Source organism: Drosophila gunungcola, chromosome 3R (genome assembly GCF_025200985.1).
Source record: "Drosophila gunungcola strain Sukarami chromosome 3R, Dgunungcola_SK_2, whole genome shotgun sequence".
Lineage (NCBI taxonomy): Eukaryota > Metazoa > Arthropoda > Insecta > Diptera > Drosophilidae > Drosophila > Drosophila gunungcola.
In genome coordinates this window covers 22,098,530-22,120,426 of record NC_069139.1, presented here as the reverse complement: position 1 = coordinate 22,120,426, position 21,897 = coordinate 22,098,530, and the positions used below count along the sequence as shown (strand labels likewise).

The 21,897-nt window shown below is 49.8% G+C and overlaps 7 protein-coding genes across 8 annotated transcripts; 3 read left to right on the top strand and 4 right to left on the bottom strand.

The window, feature by feature from the left end:
- The first annotated feature begins 17 nt into the window (after positions 1 to 17).
- On the top strand, positions 18 to 2,140 carry LOC128252330 (serine/threonine-protein phosphatase alpha-2 isoform). The gene is made up of 2 exons (XM_052979973.1): positions 18 to 1,241; positions 1,340 to 2,140. The coding sequence occupies exon 1, from the start codon at positions 188 to 190 to the stop codon at positions 1,094 to 1,096; it is 909 nt and encodes a 302-aa protein (XP_052835933.1). The 5' UTR covers positions 18 to 187; the 3' UTR covers positions 1,097 to 1,241; positions 1,340 to 2,140.
- Positions 2,141 to 3,010, bottom strand: LOC128252334 (c-Myc-binding protein homolog). Its single transcript, XM_052979978.1, has 2 exons — positions 2,851 to 3,010; positions 2,141 to 2,790 (listed from the first exon to the last, which is right to left on the bottom strand). Exons 1-2 carry the CDS (start codon positions 2,860 to 2,862, stop codon positions 2,266 to 2,268), a joined length of 537 nt encoding a protein of 178 aa, XP_052835938.1. The 5' UTR covers positions 2,863 to 3,010; the 3' UTR covers positions 2,141 to 2,265.
- Positions 3,011 to 3,579: 569 nt separating this feature from the next.
- Positions 3,580 to 4,859, top strand: LOC128252328 (beta-sarcoglycan). The gene has a single exon (XM_052979971.1). The coding sequence runs from the start codon at positions 3,745 to 3,747 to the stop codon at positions 4,807 to 4,809; it is 1,065 nt and encodes a 354-aa protein (XP_052835931.1). The 5' UTR covers positions 3,580 to 3,744; the 3' UTR covers positions 4,810 to 4,859.
- On the bottom strand, positions 4,839 to 12,908 carry LOC128252314 (death-inducer obliterator 1). 2 transcript variants are annotated; one of them, XM_052979947.1, is made up of 12 exons: positions 12,439 to 12,908; positions 11,976 to 12,380; positions 10,113 to 11,860; positions 9,585 to 10,057; positions 9,318 to 9,492; positions 8,734 to 9,258; positions 8,529 to 8,669; positions 6,677 to 8,476; positions 5,935 to 6,070; positions 5,675 to 5,874; positions 5,446 to 5,608; positions 4,839 to 5,388 (listed from the first exon to the last, which is right to left on the bottom strand). In XM_052979947.1, the coding sequence occupies exons 1-12, from the start codon at positions 12,566 to 12,568 to the stop codon at positions 5,222 to 5,224; spliced, it is 6,063 nt and encodes a 2,020-aa protein (XP_052835907.1). In that variant the 5' UTR covers positions 12,569 to 12,908; the 3' UTR covers positions 4,839 to 5,221. The 2 variants fall into 2 exon arrangements, with proteins under 2 accessions (XP_052835907.1, XP_052835908.1); XM_052979948.1 differs by having other exon boundaries at positions 4,839 to 5,385.
- A 538-nt stretch (positions 12,909 to 13,446) lies between these two features.
- Positions 13,447 to 15,949, top strand: LOC128260621 (xaa-Pro dipeptidase). Its single transcript, XM_052993767.1, has 2 exons — positions 13,447 to 14,394; positions 15,152 to 15,949. Exons 1-2 carry the CDS (start codon positions 13,617 to 13,619, stop codon positions 15,832 to 15,834), a joined length of 1,461 nt encoding a protein of 486 aa, XP_052849727.1. The 5' UTR covers positions 13,447 to 13,616; the 3' UTR covers positions 15,835 to 15,949.
- A 129-nt stretch (positions 15,950 to 16,078) lies between these two features.
- On the bottom strand, positions 16,079 to 19,749 carry LOC128260629 (palmitoyltransferase ZDHHC6). The gene is given in 6 exon segments (XM_052993779.1): positions 16,079 to 16,620; positions 16,622 to 16,648; positions 16,705 to 17,225; positions 17,727 to 17,808; positions 18,600 to 18,784; positions 19,582 to 19,749. Coding segments are annotated over 6 exon segments (1,278 nt in total). The 5' UTR covers positions 19,643 to 19,749; the 3' UTR covers positions 16,079 to 16,218.
- A 308-nt stretch (positions 19,750 to 20,057) lies between these two features.
- On the bottom strand, positions 20,058 to 21,691 carry LOC128252158 (saccharopine dehydrogenase-like oxidoreductase). Its single transcript, XM_052979657.1, is given in 2 exon segments — positions 20,058 to 21,364; positions 21,367 to 21,691. Coding segments are annotated over 2 exon segments (1,296 nt in total). The 5' UTR covers positions 21,418 to 21,691; the 3' UTR covers positions 20,058 to 20,119.
- Between the last annotated feature and the right edge of the window lie 206 nt (positions 21,692 to 21,897).

Sequence of the window (21,897 nt, the reverse complement as noted above, 5' to 3'; positions counted from 1 at the left end):
CTTCCTGCTGCTCTGTCAATGTGGACACACTGGAGAAATTTTCATACTAGTTAGCTGTGAAAAGTATTTAGCAGAAATAGTTTTGGAAAACTACAGATTTCGAGGCTATTTCGGCGCTACCAACCATAGTTAGCGGCAACCTCGACACCAGCAGTAGCAGCAGTGCACCACAGATCAAGCAGCAAACATGGGCGACGTGATGAATATCGACAGCATAATATCGCGACTTCTGGAAGTGCGTGGGGCACGGCCAGGCAAGAACGTACAGCTCTCGGAAGGCGAGATACGCGGGCTGTGCCTGAAGTCGCGCGAGATCTTCCTCTCGCAGCCCATTCTGCTCGAGCTGGAGGCCCCGCTGAAGATATGCGGCGACATCCACGGCCAGTACTACGATCTGCTGCGCCTGTTCGAGTACGGCGGCTTCCCGCCGGAGTCGAACTACCTGTTCCTGGGCGACTATGTCGATCGCGGCAAGCAGTCGCTGGAGACCATCTGCCTGCTGCTCGCCTACAAGATTAAATACTCGGAGAACTTCTTCCTGCTGCGCGGCAACCACGAGTGCGCCAGCATCAATCGCATCTACGGGTTCTACGACGAGTGCAAGCGTCGCTACAGCATCAAGTTGTGGAAGACCTTCACGGACTGCTTCAACTGCCTGCCGGTGGCGGCCATTGTCGATGAGAAGATATTCTGCTGCCACGGCGGCCTCAGTCCCGATCTGACCTCCATGGAGCAGATCCGGCGCATCATGCGCCCCACCGACGTGCCCGACCAGGGCCTGCTGTGCGATCTTCTCTGGTCCGATCCGGACAAGGACACCATGGGCTGGGGCGAGAACGACCGCGGCGTCAGCTTCACCTTTGGCGCCGAGGTGGTGGCCAAGTTCTTGCAGAAGCACGAGTTCGATCTCATCTGCCGAGCCCATCAGGTTGTCGAGGACGGGTACGAATTCTTCGCCAAGCGCCAGCTGGTCACCCTCTTTTCGGCGCCCAACTACTGCGGCGAGTTCGACAATGCCGGCGCCATGATGTCCGTGGACGACACGCTGATGTGCTCGTTCCAGATCCTCAAGCCGGCTGACAAGCGTAAAAAGTAATATCACACACTCACACAGCACCACGAGCAGTCTTTTTCTATATAAAACAAAAAACAAAACAAATCCAACCAAGAAACAAAACAAAAATACAGCAACAACCAGAAATAATATGCTTCGTAGCCACACATCAGATCATGGATGAAACGTAAGTGTGGGCTGTTAAAGCAGAGCTACCGCTACCTAGTGCCTAGTGAATCACTCACCCCAACCTTATCTCTGTTTTTGGTCACTTATCATCGGCAGCCGGAAAGCGTCAAAATCCACACAAAAAACACTCAACAACGCGGACAGCCAGCGAATGCATGGAGGAGCAAGCCTCGACCAAAGGACATCCTGGGTCCTTAGCAGAAGAATGAAGTTTTTCCCCTTGAGATTTTATTCGCAATTACAAACACATTGACATGATTATACCATGATTAAAGCCACATATTTATTTTTAATCGCCCCCGCATATATACATATATATACCGACCAACCAACCATCCAACCACACACACACACACCTGCGATTATAGGTTTTGTCCAAATTTTAAACACTAGGTAAACAGGTCCGTACGAGCAGAGCACCCAGCATTATATTGGATTAGAAGTACGGAAAGCGACTGGACCTCAGTCGGTCACAAAGCATATATAGAAAGGGGGCCCTGTAGCGCTCTTTGGCCTTAAGAGTATAAAGCAAAACAAAAAATCGAAGAAGGGAAATCGTTGAACAGAGGAGAACGCTTGCCAATAAGTGAAATATAAACACTAAGTTTCGACCTTGAATCAGTTTTTGTTCGTCCACATTGCAGTCCGATTAAATGGACCCAAAAATACATACCTGCACCCGAAATCAAAGAAATTTATAATTTTGCATTCAACTCCTTTCCGCCTTTCCGTTCCGTTCATTAATCAATCGATACCCGGTCATTTTTAAGATGTGTTTTTTTAAAATTAACTATTATTAATATGTATTATCAATAATCCTTTGTATTAATAAACAAAAGATATAAAAAGTGTATGAATTATGAAACTGATTTCAATAAACATTTGAAAAATCCATAATTCGCAGGCTTGTTATTCTGTATTTCGCTTTATTTACATTTACATTAAGGAAAGTACTTTACACTTGTTCTAAATGGATGCGTTCTGATGGGATGTTTTTGGTGTAAGCTTCTGGCTTCTGAGATCTACTCGTTGGCGCCACTGGCCTCGACTTGGACGGATGGATTGGGATGAGCTGGAGCGGCAGCCGCCTCGTTGTTGGCGACCACCGCTTTCTCCTCAATCTGGCAGGCCTCCACAGCAGCTGTTACCTCCGCAACGGCCGCCGAACTTTCTCCAGGTTTCTCCTCCGGATTGGCCTCCACGTTCTCCGGCTGCTCCGCCACTGGAGTTGGCTCTGCCACGGCCTCCTGAGCCTCTGGAGGAGCCTCACTGGGGGCCACGGACTGATGGCCCTGCAGCACCTCTGGATTGATGCTGTTGATGATGCCACGCAGCCGCTGGATCTCCTCGTTGGCCAGCTGCAGGTCCTGCTGCAGGCGCTCGTACTTGTCGTGCTGGTGACGCACCACGCCGATGTGGTTACGGATGTACTCCATCGGATTCTCCGGGCGCTCCTTGATCACGCGTATGAAAATCTTGGTCAGCGAGTCCAGGACGCTGCCGCGCTCCAGGTAGCGCCGGATCTCGTCGCGCTTCGGATCAATGGGCTGCGTCATTGTGGGCGATTGGGGGTTAGTCGGGACCTAAGATTTTGGGCAAAAGCTCACCTTAAAGGACATCTTGCAAAATGGAGACAGGTAGTGTGACTGTGACCGCAAATTCGAAATATACCAAAATCAAGCCCACTTCGCATGCTATTTCTTCCAGGGCTGCGGGGTTTTGGCTCGGAACTGGTTCGGTTCAGTTCCGATTATTTGCTCGATTTGAAAACAAATATTCAAAGATCTTTGACGTTAAATACGATCGTCTTTTCTTTTCTTCGAAAAAAATACATTTTGTCTTCTATTTTGTTTGAAAAAAACATTTTGGCTCTAAAACAATTCATTCATAAAACAAAAAATTTAATTATTTTCTTCTAAGATTTTACGATACGGACCAAATTAGTTAGTCTTTTTAAAAAAAGGCAAGGGCGAAAAAAAACAATAACCATATATATTCTATTTTAATTTTTATTGTGTGGTTATTAATATTATTAAGTAATAAGTAACAACAAAAGAGTTCGAAAACGTCTGGATGAACTCATTTTTAAAAAAGTATTAAGAATTAAAATTTAAAAATGTATCTTGTATGTGCGTAAATCAAAGGATTGTACATATTAATGCCTTACAGTTTATTTTTTTTTAAAGAAGATTTGAAAATCCACTTAAATTGAAAACTTTAAAAGATGTTAGTAAAATGTGTCAAGTATTGATATAGTATTTATCATACATATGTACCTATTTTTCTTTTATTTGTCTTAGCTAACCGCTTTTCAAGTTATCATTATAAGGTTTTATTGATAAAGTCGTCCAAATGAAGTCAATCTAGTAAATATTCGAAACTGGCGGATTGAAATCTCTGCGCATGTCAGATAATTGTATTCCTCACGTGTACATGCACTATTTTTGTACCACTGGATACAGACGGTTTTTCGAGAGGAACACTCAGAATTTTGCGATCCAATGATGCACACGTTTGAGAACACCTTTATCCGAGGACCCTCGCCGTCCTATTCCGACGATGCCAACTCGGAGAATGCGCTGTCCGTGACGCTGCCCATTGGAGGAGTGGTGCCGGATTTGGACTTCTGTCGCGACGACTCAAAGACGGATACGGCGGACTACTTCGACGAGAAGTACAACAGCGACAGCTGCTCCCGTCTGCATCCCGGTCACCAAGGACGCAACACCTTCGCCTTCTGGACCATCGTGACTCTCCTTCTCGTCCTGACCGTGGGCAATCTCGTCCTGACCCTCACCATTGTGGGCGTGCTGCGCCTAGGCAAGGGTGTCCAGGGCATGGAGGTGATTCCCGAGGAGGATGTGGTCAAGTTCTACGGCTCCACAGACCTGGAGCGGGTGCAGACCAATTCGATTGGCCAGATCCACGGCTTCTCCGATGTCCCAGTGACCATCAGCAGTGATGCTGGCAATGGCGATGGGCAGGCCGGCGTCCATGTGCGGGTGTTCCGCAATGCCAACGGGGCCAGCAGCGAGCGCGACAGGATTGTCCTCAACAAGGAGGGCATCCTCGTCCAGGCCACCAACCTGTTCGAGGTCAAGGACCCGGTCGACAAGCAGCCCATCTTCACCACCCACCGTCCGCAGTACAACATTCCCGGCGGCGTGGATGCCTTGCTGGCCAAGGTGGTCAGTGCCAGCGGCATCGCCAGCCCCATCGACGAGACCCTGGTGCTGGAGAGCGACGGACGCGCGGCCATCAGGGGCTCCGAGGGCGTCTACTTCGACGGGGCCAGCGTGGACATGCAGGCCGAGCACCACGTCTCCATCAACTCCACGCAGGGCGCCACCATCCTGGAGGCCGGCGCGGGCATCTTCTTGGACATGAACCGCATCCCGATTGTCAGCTCGGAGCTGGGCCTCCGCACCGGCAGTGTCCAGTACAAGATCTGCGCCTGCATGCCGCACGGCACTCTCTTCCGCATCGCCATTCCAAGGGTGCACAACGGGCCCAAGATCACGTGCGCCCACTTCAGCGGCAAGGACGATCCCTGCGAGATCAACTAAGCGCTGTCGGAAATAAAGAATCGTTACGATTATCGTATCCCTAAAACAAATGTTACGTAGCACTTTTTATTTTCGAGGAAATGTACAGGACTTGATAGAGTACAGAGTATAATGCGATGAACCGATCCTCAACTTGCATTGCAACGCGAAAGAAGATCCTGTTTAAGTGCGAGGGCGGGGCGGGGCGGGGGCGGTATTGGGAGGACTGAAAACTAAATGGTACCGATTGGCCAGATATAATACAGAGATGGTATTGAATTCGCTGGATGAGAATGTACACAATGAGGGGGAGGGGGGTGGTGCGGTCGAGGGACAATATCAAATCAAGAGTCGTGAATTCAGAATTCAGAAACTAATAACGATTGGAGGATTGGCGCGCGGGTTGGGCCTACATCCAGGTGGGGGTAACACCCTAAACACCAGGAGGTGGTGGCGGTGGCGGAAGCGGCGGCGGCGGCGCCTGCTGGTGGCGGGTCATCGACGAGCTGGGTATCACGCCAGCCAGATTGTCCGGAACCATGCTAAGAAGCTCAGCTTCACTTAGATGCGCCAAACGACCTTTGCTCTTCGGCTTCGCTGCTGCAAGAACCGAGTTCATAACATTGGGTTTTCGCTGTACATCATCAGCAGACTTACCAAATGCACTGGTCGTGGTGATTGCGTCCTCGGGATTGTATTCGCTGGCACCGTCGCCGGCATGGGCAGACAGGTCCGCCTTGTCCTTGATGCTGGCCAGGATCTTTGAAAGATTTGGTGGAATTGATATGCCGGCTAGGACATTCGACGAGGACGCGGATCCCTGTGGGTAGCGATAAGTGGAAGTGAGCCACACGAAAGCCCCCAAGTTCCCAAATCTTGCACTTACCGTAGGCTCCACTTTAAGAAGACCAGCGATTTCCATCTGCTGCGCGGCAATTTGCTTGTTGATTTCATTCACCTGCCGCTCAAGATCGTTGGGAACTCTTGGATCGACCGGAACCAACTCGTCATCGGAGCCGCCGGGTGAGTAGGGCTCATCATCGGCATCGTTATTGGCCGGTGGCAGGGGCACAGGTTTGGGTACCGCTGAAAATGGTTAGCAGTAGAGCAATCATTTTGTAAGCTACTCACATTGCATATACATACTCTTCTGCAGCTTTGCAATGGGCGCCTTGATGATGGCATCAATATCGAACTCATCATCCTTGGAGCTGGTGGAGTGGGTGCTGGCCTTACGTTTGGGGCTGATTTGCGGCGTGAACAAAGTCGTGTTGCGAGATTTCTGCAAGATAGACAAAAGTTCAGTATTAGAATCAATCGCTAATAATTCTAAAAAAAAACGATTAAGGGGGTAATTCTGACCTAGAAGACTTAAAAAAACATTTTTGTACCCGTTGTTTAATGTTATTTTATTATATATTTTTTTAAAAATCCTTGCGTCCTGGTTAACATGATATCAACCATGGCAGTGATGGGAAAAATCAAATATATATCACATAAGGTCGATCAATTAAAAAAAAGACATAATAAAAATAAAAAGGCATCGACTCGAAAACAAAGTGTTTTTAACCCAATTTTTTCGACCTTTTCAAATATTTTAAAAATACTTATAATTGTATAAAAAATATATAGACCAATTTTCAAAAGAATCGTTTAAGTAGAACTTGAATCATCATGTCTATCATCTCAAAAAAAGTAGTTTCGAGAAAACGCTTTTTAAGTTTAGGAAATATGTTTAATGGCTCGGACGACACGTCACAAAACCGCTTAATCCCATTAAATAATTTGAATTTTAAAAAATCTTTTAAGAATCATATTTTTGAAAGTCTAAACTTGCAATTTTCCAGATTAGAATACCCCCTTAAGTTAGCATTTGAAAATTTCTTACCTTTGCCGCCTTGCTGCTGGCAGCGGGAACCGGAGAAGGCACTGATGGGGGCGTGGACTGAGCCTCTGGCGGTCGTTTGCTCAGACAGCGCACGATGATCCCCAGCAGCGTGTTGGGTCTCTGGGCATCCTCGTAGAAGGGCACCCGCTCCGTGGTCTGAAGCGCAGCGGGCAACGCATCGCCGGTGCCCAAGGGGAATATGTAGAAGTCCCTGATCTGATCCGAATCCACGCCCATGACGCCCAACCGCTGACGCGAGTCGAGGTAGTCGAAGAAGAGATCGAACTTGAACGTGTCGTTGGGCGAGGCGGGGAATATGTTCACGATGACCACCTCCTTGGTGGGGCTCTTTTTCAGCTTCTTGATGTACTCCCAGACATTTACGCGGGTAATGCGACCGATCACGTCCAGCTGGCTGGGCATCAGCTTGCCCATCTGGTGGCAGTTGCCCTGAACAGGGTGCATCGACACGTCGAACTCGGTCACGTCGATCATCTTAAGGGGTCCGGACCACAGCGGACTCGTGGCCTGGCCCTGCACATAGCGCGAGTAGTTGTCCATCGGCTCGGGGGGCTTTGAGGAGCTTGGAAGCGTTGGAAGTGGCTTGGGTGACGGTTTGGGTTGTCCCAGGTTCGCCGCCTGCTCAACCGTTTTCTCAGACTCCAGAATTTGATCGATCAGGTTGTAGGCACTCGCCTCTGCTTTCTTTTCCGGAATCTTTTTGGGCACTGGCGACACATCGTTTTCGTCTCGCTTTTTGGGCGTGGGCGAGGGAACTGCCTCGTCTTTTTCCCTGCTCTGTTTCTCGCGGGACCGATGCTCACGCTCTCGATCCCCTCCACCTGATCCTGCGCCCGACTCGCCCTCGTTGTGGTGCCTGCGATGGCGCTTGTCGACGGTTCGTCCACGACTATTGGAGCGACTGCGACTCCGTTTGCGGTGATGGTGCTTGTGGCTCTTGTGACGCTTGTCCTTGGACGTTGCCGACTTGTCCCTGGAAATGGAACGTTCTAGTGCGGAGGTATCTGGCTCACTGACCAACGACGTCTGCTTTCTGTCAACCGTTGCGGGTGCGTTGATGTCCTCCTCGGGCAGGGTCACATCCACCTTGGTGGCGATCACCTCCTCCCCCTTGTGGGTCTTCACCACATAGTTTTGGGCACATGACAGCATGTCCAGCTCGGATTTCTTGATCATGTCCAGCTGATGCCGGTTCTCCTCCTCCCGCCACTTTGCCAGCTCTTGGCTGGCTAGCTGCTCCGGCGTCATCCGCACCAGTTGCTTGGGCTCAACCTGCTTGGCACAAATCTTCTCGAACAGAGTCCGGTTCTTGCGGTCCTTAATGTTAAACATTAGCGAGCGGTACTTGGCCTTATACTTGGCCCCAACGTCGCGTCCGAACGAGTTGAACATTTCCAGTTCCACGCTCTTGACAAACTGGTCCACCTCAAATGACGTCAGCCACTGGGTTGTAGTCTGGTTGGCAGTCTGCTCCTCAGCCTGGGCTTCCTTGATCCTCGCCAGCAGTTGCTCCCGCAGGGACCGTCGGATGCCAATCCGAACTGGCTCGGGTCTTCCGTCGCTTCGAACAGGAGTGGCTACTTGTGCTGGCTGCTTCTCTTTCTCCTTATCGATCACTTTCTTGGCCAGGGGACGCACGGAGGAGATGCCCAGTGTGTTAACCTGAACTGTGATGGGTTGGGAAAGTTTAGCTGCAGCTTCAAGCGGCTTCTTTTGGACTGCTGGTGTGCCCGATTCATCGACGGAGGATACTTCCGGTGCGCGTTTCAACTGACGCTTCTAGTAATATGATTTAATTATTATTTTGCGTTAAAACCAAAACAAGACTTACCTCTGCGTCGGCTGAGTGAAGGGTTCCGGAGGGCAGCACCTCGAAGGTGGGATTCTCCTGCAGCCATTTGCGGAATTGATGCGCGGTGGGGGCCAAGTGACCAGTGATCACTCGTCCACTTCTACGTTCAAACACATTTATCTGTAAAGTATTTTAAATCTCTATAAGTAAAGAAGCTAGACGGAGTTGAACCAAATATGTTTACCCGTTCCACTTTTGACACGGAGTCCGCTTGCCTCAACACGTCCTCGAACAGATCCTTCTTCTTGTTTTTCTTCGCCTCCAGCGAGTTGTTCAGTGGCGATTGAGTGCTTGCATTGTGTGGCAATGGACTTTCTGGTGCCTTGGTGGCTGTATGCGCTTGAAGGGCACTTTGTGCATACTTTCGTATACACTCCTCGCCACAGTAAACCGAATGAGGGCTTGTTGGCCGCTTGCACACCACGCATATCGATTCCGAAATGCGGTTGGCAGGGGATGCTCCCAATTTGATAAAGTTAAGCTGCTGCTGCTGGTGGGTGACAGTACCGGCTGGGAATTTCTTGACCGGTTTCATCATTGGAACGCGTATGGGCGAGCTGGCCACAGTAACACCCACCGGCAGAGTTCTCCTGGGCGTCGTTACCTGGACAAACTCTGCTGACAACGTCAATACTTTGGTTTCTTTGGGTTTTTCCTCGGCTTCTGCGGTTGTTCTGGTGACCAACATTTCCGTTATCCTTGGCTGGCTCTAGAAAATTAAACGAAAAATCAATATAAACAGACTCGAATTTGTTTATGTTTAACTACCTTTTCCTCCTGCTTTTTAACACACTTGGGGCACTTCCAGTCGACGCCCTTCTGTTCCATCTCTGTGCCCATTGCCTTGGTCACCCCCACACATGTGCCGTGGAACCAATCCTCGCACAAATCGCAGCAGATCATGAAACGATTGTTGTGCGGCTGACGACAAATACACCAGAGCCTGGAAGAAAAAGTTGTTAGGAAATTGTAACAATTTTATTATAATCAATTCAAATACGATTCCTGGCCTTATAACCTTTGAAGATTGCTTACTTGTTGGGATCATCGTCATCCTCCTGAGATTCTGAAGCATCGGGATCATTGCTTTGACTCGTGTTAGGCTTCTTTGATCTTCTGGGCACCGTTGAGCGCCTGGCCATCGATGGCTCTCGGGGATTGGGTCGTTTGGGGCCGACTCCCGACTGGCTGTCGTTGCTGAGGCTGCTACTATTGGCCAGCTGATTGATGCTTGTATCCATCGACGTATCACCAAAAGACAGGTTGCTCAGATCCCCCGTGCCGTCGGTGGCCATTCCCGGGGCCGGAGGAAATTGCGCCCGCCGCTTGGCCCGCGTGGTTGGCGCTTCTATGGGGGGAAGATAAATGACCCGCCCGTTGCCACGCACAACCTTCGCCGAGGTAGGTAGCGGGTTAACCACGCTCCTCGAAGGTGTGCTGCAGGCGATGGGCAATGAGGGCATCGCAGCTTCAACAAGAACTGCCTGAGATGGCAGGTTCACTTGTTGCTGAAAAGAAACGAGAGTTAAGCTTGTAAAAAAAAAAATAAAGCTTTAAACGAACCTGTGCAATGGGCGCTTGTGGCAAGATTACGGGCTGCGCGGGCGTAGGTAACGACACAATGGAATCCAGGGCTCCTGGTTCAGCGCTGGCCAGCACTTGCTTCACCACCTCGGCCTCAAACTGTTTGTCCTCCTCAATTAGACCTACCACGTGCTGAAGGAAATCTGCCGTGATCTCATCCTCGTCGGTGATGTCAATGGGATCCACCACGGCAGCGTTGTTAACTCCCTGAATCTCTGAAGTGGCAAAGCTCGGCGTGGTCAAGGACACTGATGCTTGATCCAGGCCCGCCGCTGTACTCTCCAGCATCTTCACAAGTTTTGGTATATCCTCGACCGCATTCACTGTCGGCTGCTCCACCAGCGTTGTATTCAGCAGTTCATCCTGCACAATCGAGTTGATCAGATCAAGCTGCTTGTCATTTTCTGCCGCCAACTCGGAGGAGCTCTGGTGGGTTTCGATCACAATTTGGGAGGGCAGCTTATGCGACTGCGCCGTGTCCACACCGATGGGCATAAACCCCTTGGACGGGTTGGGAGCTTGAGCCTGAGCAGGAACAGGCACCACAATTGGCGCCAGCTGCTGGCTGTAGCTCGATCTTGGTGTGCTGGGCGACATTACGGCCCGGTGGCGGAGGGGATCTGGTGAAGATTTGATGGTTGCATTGTTGTTCTCGCCCAGCAGACTGTTGAGGTTGGTGAACACGCCCTTCGGACTGGCCATGTTCTTGTTTATGATAATCTCCTTGACTCCTTCCTGCGGCGGAGTAGTAAAAACGCCGGGCGTTGCCGAGTTTATGATTCTGCCCATATGCACGACCGGCATACGGCGAACTTTGGTATTTGCGTTTGTCGCTGGCAGTGGAGGCTTTTTGACGGGCAGCGTCTGATGTGTGGGTCGGATCTTGAGGAACGAGGTGCTCGCAAGACCTCTGCCCAGGGCAATCACCGAGGGCGGCGCCTTCGGAGGCAACTGTATGATTTGGCCGATCTGCGGAGCCTTTTGTTCCACGACTTCCTTTCGTTTCTTCAGCTCGGGGAAGTGTTGGGGCGTTGATGGAGGCAGGGGCAGAGGCTTCGCTGGCTTGGTTTGCACTGGCCTGATCACCTTCCTCACCCGCTTCCTTTTGTTTGGGTTTCGGCCACCGCTGCGCCTCATATTGAAGTCCATGTCGCTGTCCCTGTCGTTGTCAGACTCCTGGAAGTCATCGCTCTCCTCGCTCATTTCCTCCGTGTCGTAGGACTTATCAGCGTTCTCCTCGTCAGCGGGGTCTGAGCTTTGCGCGTCGTCATCATCTTCGATGTAGTCCTGGACAGGAGCAATCACCTTGACGGGGGCGCGAGTCGGCCGCGGCCTCACATTCACCACGGGACTCGCGATAATCTCTGGCTTCGGTCTTGGCAGTGGCTGTTGGATGGTCTTGCGGATCAGCTGCACCTTGGGTTGCAGATGCGTCGGCTGCTGAACTGGGGTGGGCTTCACGGGCAGTCTCTGGACCTTCACCTGCAGCGGACTGAAGGGAATGGTCTGGACCCGCTTTTTGGCATTAATTAACTTGACACTTCCCGGTGCCTGCATAATGATTTTGCGGCTTTGGGCCTGCATTTCCATGGCCATCTTCTCGGCCCGCTTGTGGTTCTTCAGTTCCTCCGGCGAGGTGAATGGTGTGTAGTTGTGGTCGTTACGTATCACTTCCATCAGGGCGTCTGTCTCCGCAGTCCTCTTGTAGACGGAAACTCCGGCCAGCTCTGTAAGTGGAATAGGAATAAATTATAGGCTAAAAGGGGCTGTTTTATAGTTGGGGTCTGAGTGATAAAACTTTGTTGTTCTATCATTTTGACCACAGCTATGTACGCTATTTACTCAGGGCGTTTTTCACAACCATATCGGCCGTGCCGTCCGCATAGAACTGCTCTACCCGCAAGCCCACGATTTGCGGTCGCTCCTTAGGTCTGCGTCGTTTCCGCTTTTTAATGGCCTTGGGCTTGCGTCCAGCACGCCTGCGGGTGCGCGGGGCATCGGTTTCCGTCTCCGTGGAGTCACCATTGTTCTCCTCGCCGGTGTTTTGATTCTCCTCGTCCTGGGCACTCGCATCGCTGGCATCGTCGCCGCCACTTTGGCTGCCATTGTCGCTGTCCAGCTCAGAGTCGGTGGCCGCCTCCAGGAAACTCTCCAGCTCCTCCAGCCGCTCGGCCTCCTCCTGGTCCACCATGCTGGGCGTGGGCGAAGTCAGTCGCACCACGCTGATGGTGGAAATCGATTTTTCCTCTGCAGAAAAAACCAAGTCATTTGGGAGGCGAGAAATAACCCAAGGGAAAAGGCTTACCCATGATGTTCCCAATGGCGCGCTCGTCAAAGGAGACTCCGTTCTTGCTGTAGACCACCACCAGATTGGAGTCGCCATCCGCCGCCGCCGGCCGGGCGCTGGGCGCCTCCGTAAACACCGAACTGGACATGGCCCCGACTGCTCCTGATCTCTGCTAGCGGCGCATTGGAGTCGTCGGCCCACACAGCGTGCACTTTATTGGCTCAGAACAATTATACTCATTTGTTGTTGCATCCGCCGCGTTGTGACGCCGACATTGAGTATCTGATGGAAACGGGTCACTGAGATTCGATGGCCTATACGTAATACTGGTGATGCTCCGCAATCCGCTTCCACAACAGTGCTGTCCGTTAGTTGCTATTTTGGGCGCAGAAACAGCTTGTTTTTCGCTTTAAAATGCAAATTCTCCTGAATTATAGAAATAAAAATTTGCAATAAAAGCTGCTCGAGTGTGACCAGACTTGGGAATGCTGCCGATGCCGTCAGCTATCGATAGTTTGTGTGCGCTTGTGTGTTCCGCTTTTCGGAACCAGTTCACAGTTCGAAACTAACTCATAAAAAATTTGTTTTGGCCGTTTATTAATGGGAAGTCCCTCCCTTACACTTTTTTGTTAACAACGTTTTTAGGAAAAAGTTTTTATTTGTCAATTATACCTTATAAACCTACAACAGTTAAATACATATTTTATTAATGATGATAAAAACTTCATATATAAAATTACCTTAATAGGGTTTTAAGTCAGAAAGTTTAAATATTAAACTCCGAAAAGCTAAGTGGTATTTGACTAGGAATTTAATAAATATAACCTGGATATTTAAATATTGTTGAGTTATAATTCAAAATATGGTTTTTGCACCCTGTGAGTAAATGCAGAGCTGAAAATGAGAAACAAAATAAGTTATTAATTTGTAATTTTTTTAAATTACGTGGATTAACTTAAATTTTTTTTTTTAAGTAGTTAGAAATTCGGAATAACGATCACCCAACAGTTTTTTGCTTAATCGGTTTATTTTGGCGTTCGGTACTCGGTCATACTGCTGCAAAAACATAAAAACACAGATAAAAACAAATAATTTACTGCCTTTGTTAGCCCCGGCTATTATCAGCTAATCTTACTGGATTGAGCACTCGCTTTTGTTCAGTGCGCCAGTTAAACTTTGCACTCCATCGATTCACCATGGCAGCCTTCCAAATGGGATCGGGTCACGCGGTGCCCATGAGCCTTTTCCGTAACAACAGGGATCGCGCCGTCAAGGCCATCCTCCAGGAGCTGCTCCCGGGCCTCAAGTTCGATGCGGGCAACCTGCTGGTGCTCCTTGAGGGCGGCAAGGACCAGAGCCTGTACAACACGGACGTGGACTATCTGTTCCGGCAGGAGTCCTTCTTCCAGTACCTCTTTGGGGTCAAGGAGCCGGGCTGCTACGGCATCCTCGCCATCGACGTGAAGACGGGTGGCCAGAGGAGCGTTCTGTTTGTGCCCCGCTTTCCCGACGAGTACGGCACCTGGATGGGTGAACTGCTCAGCCTGCAGGACTTCAAGGTCATGTACGAGGTGGACGAGGTGCTCTATGCCGACGAACTCAACGTCTATCTGGAGGGGGTGTCGCCCAAGCTGATACTCACGCTGAGCGGCACCAACAGCGATAGCGGACACACCCTCCAGCCTCCGGAGTTCGAGGGCAAGGAGAAGTACGTGACCGACTGCGATCTGCTCTACCCCATCCTGTCCGAGTGCCGCGTAATCAAGTCGCCCGAGGAGATCGAGGTGCTGCGCTACGTGGCCAAGGTCTCGTCGGACGCCCACATCCGGGTGATGAAGTTCATGCGTCCTGGCCGCATGGAGTTCGAGGGCGAGTCGCTGTTTCTGCACCACGCCTACTCCGTGGGTGGCTGCCGGCACGCCTCCTACACCTGCATCTGCGGCAGCGGAACGAACTCCGCCATCCTGCACTATGGTAAGTTATTTTTCATAAGAAACAAAACAAGTTTGGAGATAAAACGAGAACGACTATTGGATACCCTTTCCTCTGCTAAATAATTTTAAAATAAATATGTGCTTAGAAAATCAGGTTTAAGGTGGCGCCATCTGACGAACTTTAGGGTCAACAATACAAGGTAACTTTTCTTTTCTCATTGTTTCGCTCTCTCAAATGTAAGAACTGCTTTATGCAATGACTTCATTAAATATCTTTATTGCCAATTACTTCTTAAACAATGATACGATTTAGAACATTTTTTTGGTGCTGATAACTGATAACTGATATCTACCATGTTTTATGAACCGTGTCCGAATTTAAGCTGCGTAGGGATTAATATCACCTGTATGTTGAATGCCAAATCTCCGATAAATCGACGTTTCTACGGACAGACAGAGGGACATGGGTATATCAACTGGGCCAGGGATTCTAGTCAAGAGTATATGTATTTTATAGGGTCAAAAACGCTTCCTTCTACATGTTACATACTTTTCAGCGAAGACATAATACCCTAACTGGTAGAATTTAGATCATGTTAGATAGATTAAAAAACTTTCCTAGTCCTATCTTCTCAATAAACTACTCTAGGGCAAGAGTTTGGCGATCTATTGTTTTGTTAAAGACAATCAAGTTATTTACAAAATAGGTTTGCCAGTTTTTAAGTTGTTTTAAGTTTGGTTTTTTCATTGTGTTGATACCCTCTCATCTGGTTCCATTAATTACTCGGTAAGTCTAGGCCACGCCGGAGCTCCCAACAGCCGACCCGTCCAAGATGGTGAACTCTGTCTGTTCGACATGGGGGCCAACTACTGCGGCTACGCAGCAGACATCACCTGCACCTTCCCGGCCAACGGCAAATTCACCGAGGACCAGAAGTTCATCTACAACGCCGTGCTGGCTGCACGCAATGCGGTCACGGAGGCGGCCAGAGACGGAGTGTCCTGGGTGGATATGCACAAGCTGGCGGGCCGTGTGCTGCTGCAGCGCCTCAAGGAGGGCGGCATGCTCAAGGGCGATGTGGAGGAGATGCTGGAGGCAGGCGTCTCCGGGGTGTTCCAGCCACACGGCCTGGGCCACTTGGTCGGTCTGGATGTGCACGACGTGGGTGGCTACCTGCCCGCTGAGCCGAAGCGCCCCAGCGAGCCGTGGCTGAGCAAGTTGCGCTTTGCCCGCGTCCTTAAAGCCGGCATGTATGTGACCATCGAGCCGGGCTGCTACTTCATCAACTGGCTGATGGACAGCGCCTTGGCCGATCCCAAAATCGTTAAGTACATCAATGTGGAGATGTTCAACCGCTTCCGAGGATTTGGCGGCGTGCGCATCGAGGACGATGTGCTAATCACTAAAACTGGCGTCGAGAACTTTGCAATTGTGCCCCGGACGGTCGAGGAAATCGAGGCAGCCATGAGCTCGGCATAAACACAACCATCGGCTTGGGCAATCTATTTACACTTATGCATATGTAATATACTTGTAACATAATCAAATTATGGAATAATCAATAAATAAATATATTGAGGTCTGATGAATACAATCTGAATCAAATTCAATGTGCTATTGAAACTTGTTACTATCTGCATTTAAAGTATGATCTGAGAATGGCTAACGATAATGTTGACCATCTGCCGATAAGCAACTGATTAACTTCGATCAACAATTGATATCAACTTTCGCGTGTTTTTATTGGTCGACAGTGTTAACAGAGTAAACGAGACGGCGGCCTGGTTAAGCGTGATAGCGTCAAGTCTTTAAGCGGAATCTTATTCTATTTACAAGCCGTAGGAAGTGCCATGAATTCCCGGGCTACATGTACTTTTTGGCGTGTCCGTTTCGTTGCTGCTGCTTCAGGTGGCTGTGAGCGTTGCCATTCTGGGCCGGCGGGGGCTCGATGTTGCTGTCGCCGCTGCACTCCTGGACCGCCTCAATGACCTCGACGGCACTGCGCCGTGGGAACCATCCTCGGATGTGACCTTTGCGCTGGTGCTTTTGATTGCCAGTCAGCTCTTGATCGGAGAGCACACGCTCGCCAAAGAGCCAGTGGTTGCGGAAGCGGGTGACCTTAACCATGTCGTCGGGTCGCAGCCGGATGCGCGGCTCATCGGAGCAGGGAGCGGCCAGGCAGACCCGCCATCCCTGCGAGAAAATCGGCAGCCAGCGACCCGTGACGGGTCTGATGCACCTGAAGGTGCGGGTCCGAGCCCGCTTTCTCCTCCTTCTGCGCCAGTTGCTCACGCTGAAAAGGGTAGAGGTTATTTTTTTCGATATTTGAGGGCAATTTCACCTGCTCACCGTTAGTGTATACTGATCGCAGCCCTCCACCACGGGCCATTCGATGCCATCGCCTCGCTTTTGGCACTCGTCGTTGAACACCAGCCGCAGATTTTGGCGCCAGCCCAGATCGTAGGGGTAAAGGAACTCGTCGTCGCTGTCCGAATTCCTATAACGGCGGTATATGGCCTTCTCCACTATCCAGATTTCTATGCCCGTCTGGTTGGTGACAATCGTCTTCAGCTGAATGAAGAGCAGCATGCTCAGGCCAATGACGACGCCGATGGCCAGGCCCATGCCAAGGATGCACATGATGATGCTGGCCAGCGTAAACTGAACGCTGGCCAGGTGCACCAGTCCGTGGGTGAGATAGTAGTAGCGGTATATGCCACGCCAGAAGGAGCAGCACAGCACCACGGTGCCGTGCAGGCTGCCCAGGATGGAGAACAGCAGGAAGTAGGTGAAGTAGGCGTGGTTGGCCCAGCCAACGCAGTGATTGATCCACGGGCAGTGGTGGTCCATCTTCTTGACGCAGCGGTCACCTGTGAGTGTGTGTTTAGGGAATATAAGAAATGATCAAAAAATATTTATTTATGCATTACCTATTATCTTTAAGAAATCACATTTGGCATTTAATAATTTATCATAATAAAATGTGTATATGGGAAGCTAAATTTAAACATTTCTGCTTTCTGTTTAATGTATCTAAATGTTACATAAAACTACATCTTCCTTTATAGTTTTGTTTATTCTTTTTACCTAAATAAAGAAAATATTTATACGTAAACTAAAAGTTTTTGTATTTTTAAGGCACCTTAACTCTTTAGAATTGTTAAATATTTTATTATAATTTATAAATTGCTGAAACGTATTAATTTGAATATTGTTAAATTAAGCTATTCTTTATAGTCATTTGAACTTAAATACATATTAATATGAACCCACTTTTGAACATATTTTTTCAACTTTAATTACCCAAATAATTCAAAAAATATATATATTAATATGCAAACTAATAAATTATTAAAAGAATGTGAACTTACACTTGCGACAGTGATGGGAGCGGGGAGCCTTGTATCCTTCGCACTTTTTGCAGTACTGCAGGAACTCTGCGTCCTTGGGCTCCTGACAAAATTTAAATTCATTAAAATACAGAAAATGGCCAAATTATTCGTGATTTATGCGCGTCGCCCGAAGCCGCAAGGTACAACAAAACCTAACGACGCACAGCTCATTAAGTGACCACCTCCCATTACCCATGGTCCAACCAGTGGTCTAAACCAGCTAGCCCGCCCCTCTTGCGTCTGGACTCGCCTACAAAACATTTATGCAAATTCGGGTAATTGCATTACGGACTCTGGGCTCCGTAGAATGCGTTCGCGTGCAGGGCACGGCCGTAATGTGAGGAGTCGGCGCTAATAAATTATATTTGGGTCGCGCCACGGCCGTACAAAATGAATAGGAGTCGAAAAACGTTACAGTCGGTGGTGGCCCAGGCACGACATCTTTTTGATTCTCCGCCGGGTCCGGATTCTTTAAAATAAATTGCAGCGTTTAATAGGCGCGGATTGTGCGATAAGCAGTCACACACGCCAATGGGCCGGGTTGGCCCATTTGTCTGGGCTGAAACTCGGACAAGGAAACCCCTGGAGGCCCTACGCCCACAGAGCTATCGGCACCTTCTCTTCGGACGCTAAACAATTGCTTCCGCTTTGGAATGACGATGCACAAAGCGACGGAAAACAACCCCTGGACAAAGGCAAAGTACGTTGGCAGTTCGTGACGGGTCAACAGTTTTTTGGGCCGTTGGAAGGCATTATCAATGGTAAAAGGTGTCTCTAACGATTGGGGGTGGACATTGTCATTGTGTCACAACATTCCGCTTCAACGGGCGGTTCTCCCTTCGCCCTTCGTACCTTCGGCTGCCACTGTTTTGGCATCAGTCCGGGACCTGTCAGCGTGGCCATGACGTAATTGAATGTGGCCAGCGTGGAGAGCAGCAGGAACAGGGCCTGGTGGGCGAAGCCGGCGAATGATTCATTCGGCGGCCACCACATCGAGTTCATGTAGAGGGTCGTCAGCGTTATGCACTTGATGATGCCTGAAAGCAAAGAAGTTGATAAACATTAAAGTGATTCATGTTCAAAATTTGACACACATATGATGTTGGACCTGGCCCTCTTTTCGCTTGGAATGGGGGTGGCCTCTGGTGGCCATGCTTCGCTTGGCAAGTGCGTGCGGAGGAAATAGGGCTCATTTATTTAGTTTATTGTCGCTGTTCGAGTTGATTAGCCGGCACCACGGTCCAGTAATGAGTAATTTTGTCGTTTCCCTGACTGATTCGAAATCCTTTTCAGGACCAGCAACAAGCGGCCGGCGTCCAATAAAGCCATTATACCAGGAACAATGGTATATCAGTTCAATATCGGGGAGGCCCGGAAGTCTTATGGCGTCTGCCCCGCCAACGGCCAAACGGGCAAATTGCACGCCATGTTCGAGAGCTCCGTGAAATTCCCGATAGGCTCCAAGGGCCAAGGACCAAGGACCAAGGACCAAAGGACTGGGCAGAAGGCAATAAAAGGGCAAACGACACACAACTAAAACGCAATTAGCGCGGCACATTAAGCGAATTAAATGTCCCTGCTGGCTTGTCAACAAATTTGAACTCCGAGCGACGAATGTGTGGCGTGTGGTGAGGTGGTGTGGTGGCATATGAAACACGATATGGCGCAGACAAAAGCAAGACGGCATTGGGGCGTGGCCGCTGGCCAGTACCGCCCCCGTAATGGGCCCATCCATCCAGCAGTTCATTCACTCTGCACTTTCACCCATTCGCAAATTGGATCCCTTTCAGACTGATAGCACGTATAAGCACCAATTAGCCCGGTCACTACTTACTCAGGGCTGTAATTGGGCCCCAGTGCAGGAACCGTCGGAAGCCGGAAATTTCTGCACTCATATTAATAACTTATATATTTTCGCGTTGGCGTCCAAAATGGTAATGAGCAAAAGGTAAACAACAAAAGAGGTACCCCAAAGGCGATAGTGATGGCCAAACAAAACCAATTGCTATCGGTGTGACCGTGCGTTGAAATCCGTGCAAAAGGAAACGGAACTAGTTCGGAGCCACTAATTTTGATCGATACTAGGAGCCAGACCTACTTTCTATACCCTACAGAGCTGTCCTATAGCTGTTATTTTTAGATAGTTGTGTATTTCTCGTTGTTTTGGTCTAATAAATTACTTTTACTCAATTTTCGGTTTATTTTCCTAAAAGGTTCTCCGCCTGTACATTACCTAAGTAAGTTAAAAAGTACCACAGGTACTACATATCTAGGTACTCCCCAACACGGATAGATCAAAATGAAAACATCTCATATTTTGAATGTCTGTATGTTTTTATATGAATCTGACAGATAATTCTTGTTTTTGGTCACTACTTGTTAGCCACGATCTCGAACTTAATGCCGTGCTCGTGTTTCTCCAGCTCGGTGATAAGACTGGTTGTGCGGAAGGCGGCTCCTGGTGGCAGGACTCCTCCAGTGCCGGGCATCTTGTCGCTTTCGTTGAGTATGGTCTTGGCCGTGGACAGCAGGGCCACGCAGGTGGAGCCGTAGCCAGGATTGGGACCCGTAATCCTCACGGTCAATGTCTTCGTGGGCGGTGAGCTGTACTGATCCGTGCTCTCGGCCAGCTGCTCGGTCTTGGGCCATCCGGTGGCCTTCATGGTCATCCTAAAGAAGGAGCGCTCCATGCGGGCCTCGCTGGGACCGTCCCGGGAAGCCATGCCGCCGGAGAAGACACCGGGGTACTTGAGCAGCAGCTGGCGGCCAAAGGAGAACTTTGACAGGATACCGATTACGGAGGCAAAGAGCACCACAACGCTGGCCGCGAACCACGAGGGGTATGTCATGTAGGCCTGCATCTGGACGGGACGCTTCTTCTCCTGCTCGTAAAGGAAGCGCTGCGAGCGCATCACCACCGAGCGATCCGTGTCCGGGAAGGGCAGGATCACCTTGTTGTCCACCTCGGCGGCGCGGGACAGCGGAGTTCGGGGCTTCAGACTCGGCTGGAACTTGGGCAGGCGCTGAGGAAACAGCTTCCGGCGGATGGCCACCGACTCACTCCGGTTGGCGATGGCGTGAATGGCGCTCTCCCAGGTGCCGGTATTTAGGGCGGCACTGCCCGTGCCCTTGGTGCCACCCTTGACACCCATGTAGACAAAGTTCTCCACCGAGTTGACCACTCCGTCGAAGTTCTTCTCCAAGAAGGTCACGCCCATGTCGGCGGGTATGGAATCAAATCCGCAGGCGCTGATCACGTACACGCCACGCTCCTTGGCGAGATCATTGTAGCGCAGCTGCATCGTCTCCATGTACTGGGGCTCCCCGCTGACGTCCACGTGGTGGGTGCCGGCCTCCAGGCAGGCCTTGACTACCTTTTCGCCAAAGAATCGGTACGGTCCCGCCGTATTGACCACAATCCGGCAGCGCTTGGCCATCTCCAGCAGCGATGCCTCGTTGTTCACGTCCGCGATGACGATGGGCGTTTGGGAGAGGTCCGTCTTGGACTTTGCCCCCATCTCCCGGAGCACCGACTGCAGCTTCTCCTGGTTGCGACCGGCGATGCCCCACTGGAGGCCCTTCAGCACGCTCACCGCCTCGAGCACCGGTGTACTTGCCAGGTAAACCCGGTCGCACCGAATATTATGGCATCCAGTTTCTTGGTCGCCATTTCAGAGGTCACAAATATGCGCTTTTAGTGATTCGACTAGAACTGCGTTATCAGCTCCAGACCCTGAGGTAATTTCGGCTGCTTCGAACGACTGTTAAAATGTTAATAATGCTAATCGCATCGAGCTACAGCTGTATTTATTGCAGATAGTGTCGTCGTGACTCCACAAAACTGAAAAAAACACAATCTTACAGGTGATGTTAGATTGCAGATAGCAACAAGTGGTTCGCTCAAACGTTGCTGTTGTTGCGATCTCTAGAAGCCTTCTATATTAAAATCAAAACAAAGAACAGCTGATCGAGTCAGCTTAATGTAGAAATAATCGCGTTTGGCAATCGATAACGAACTCGATAAAAGGGCAGTGTGAACAATACATTAGTTCCTGATTTAAATAAATGTGAATATAAAAGGCTACTAAAGCTCCTTTATTGAGAATTGTCTAGTTCTTGATATACGGCGTTTAAAAAAAATCTTATTGAA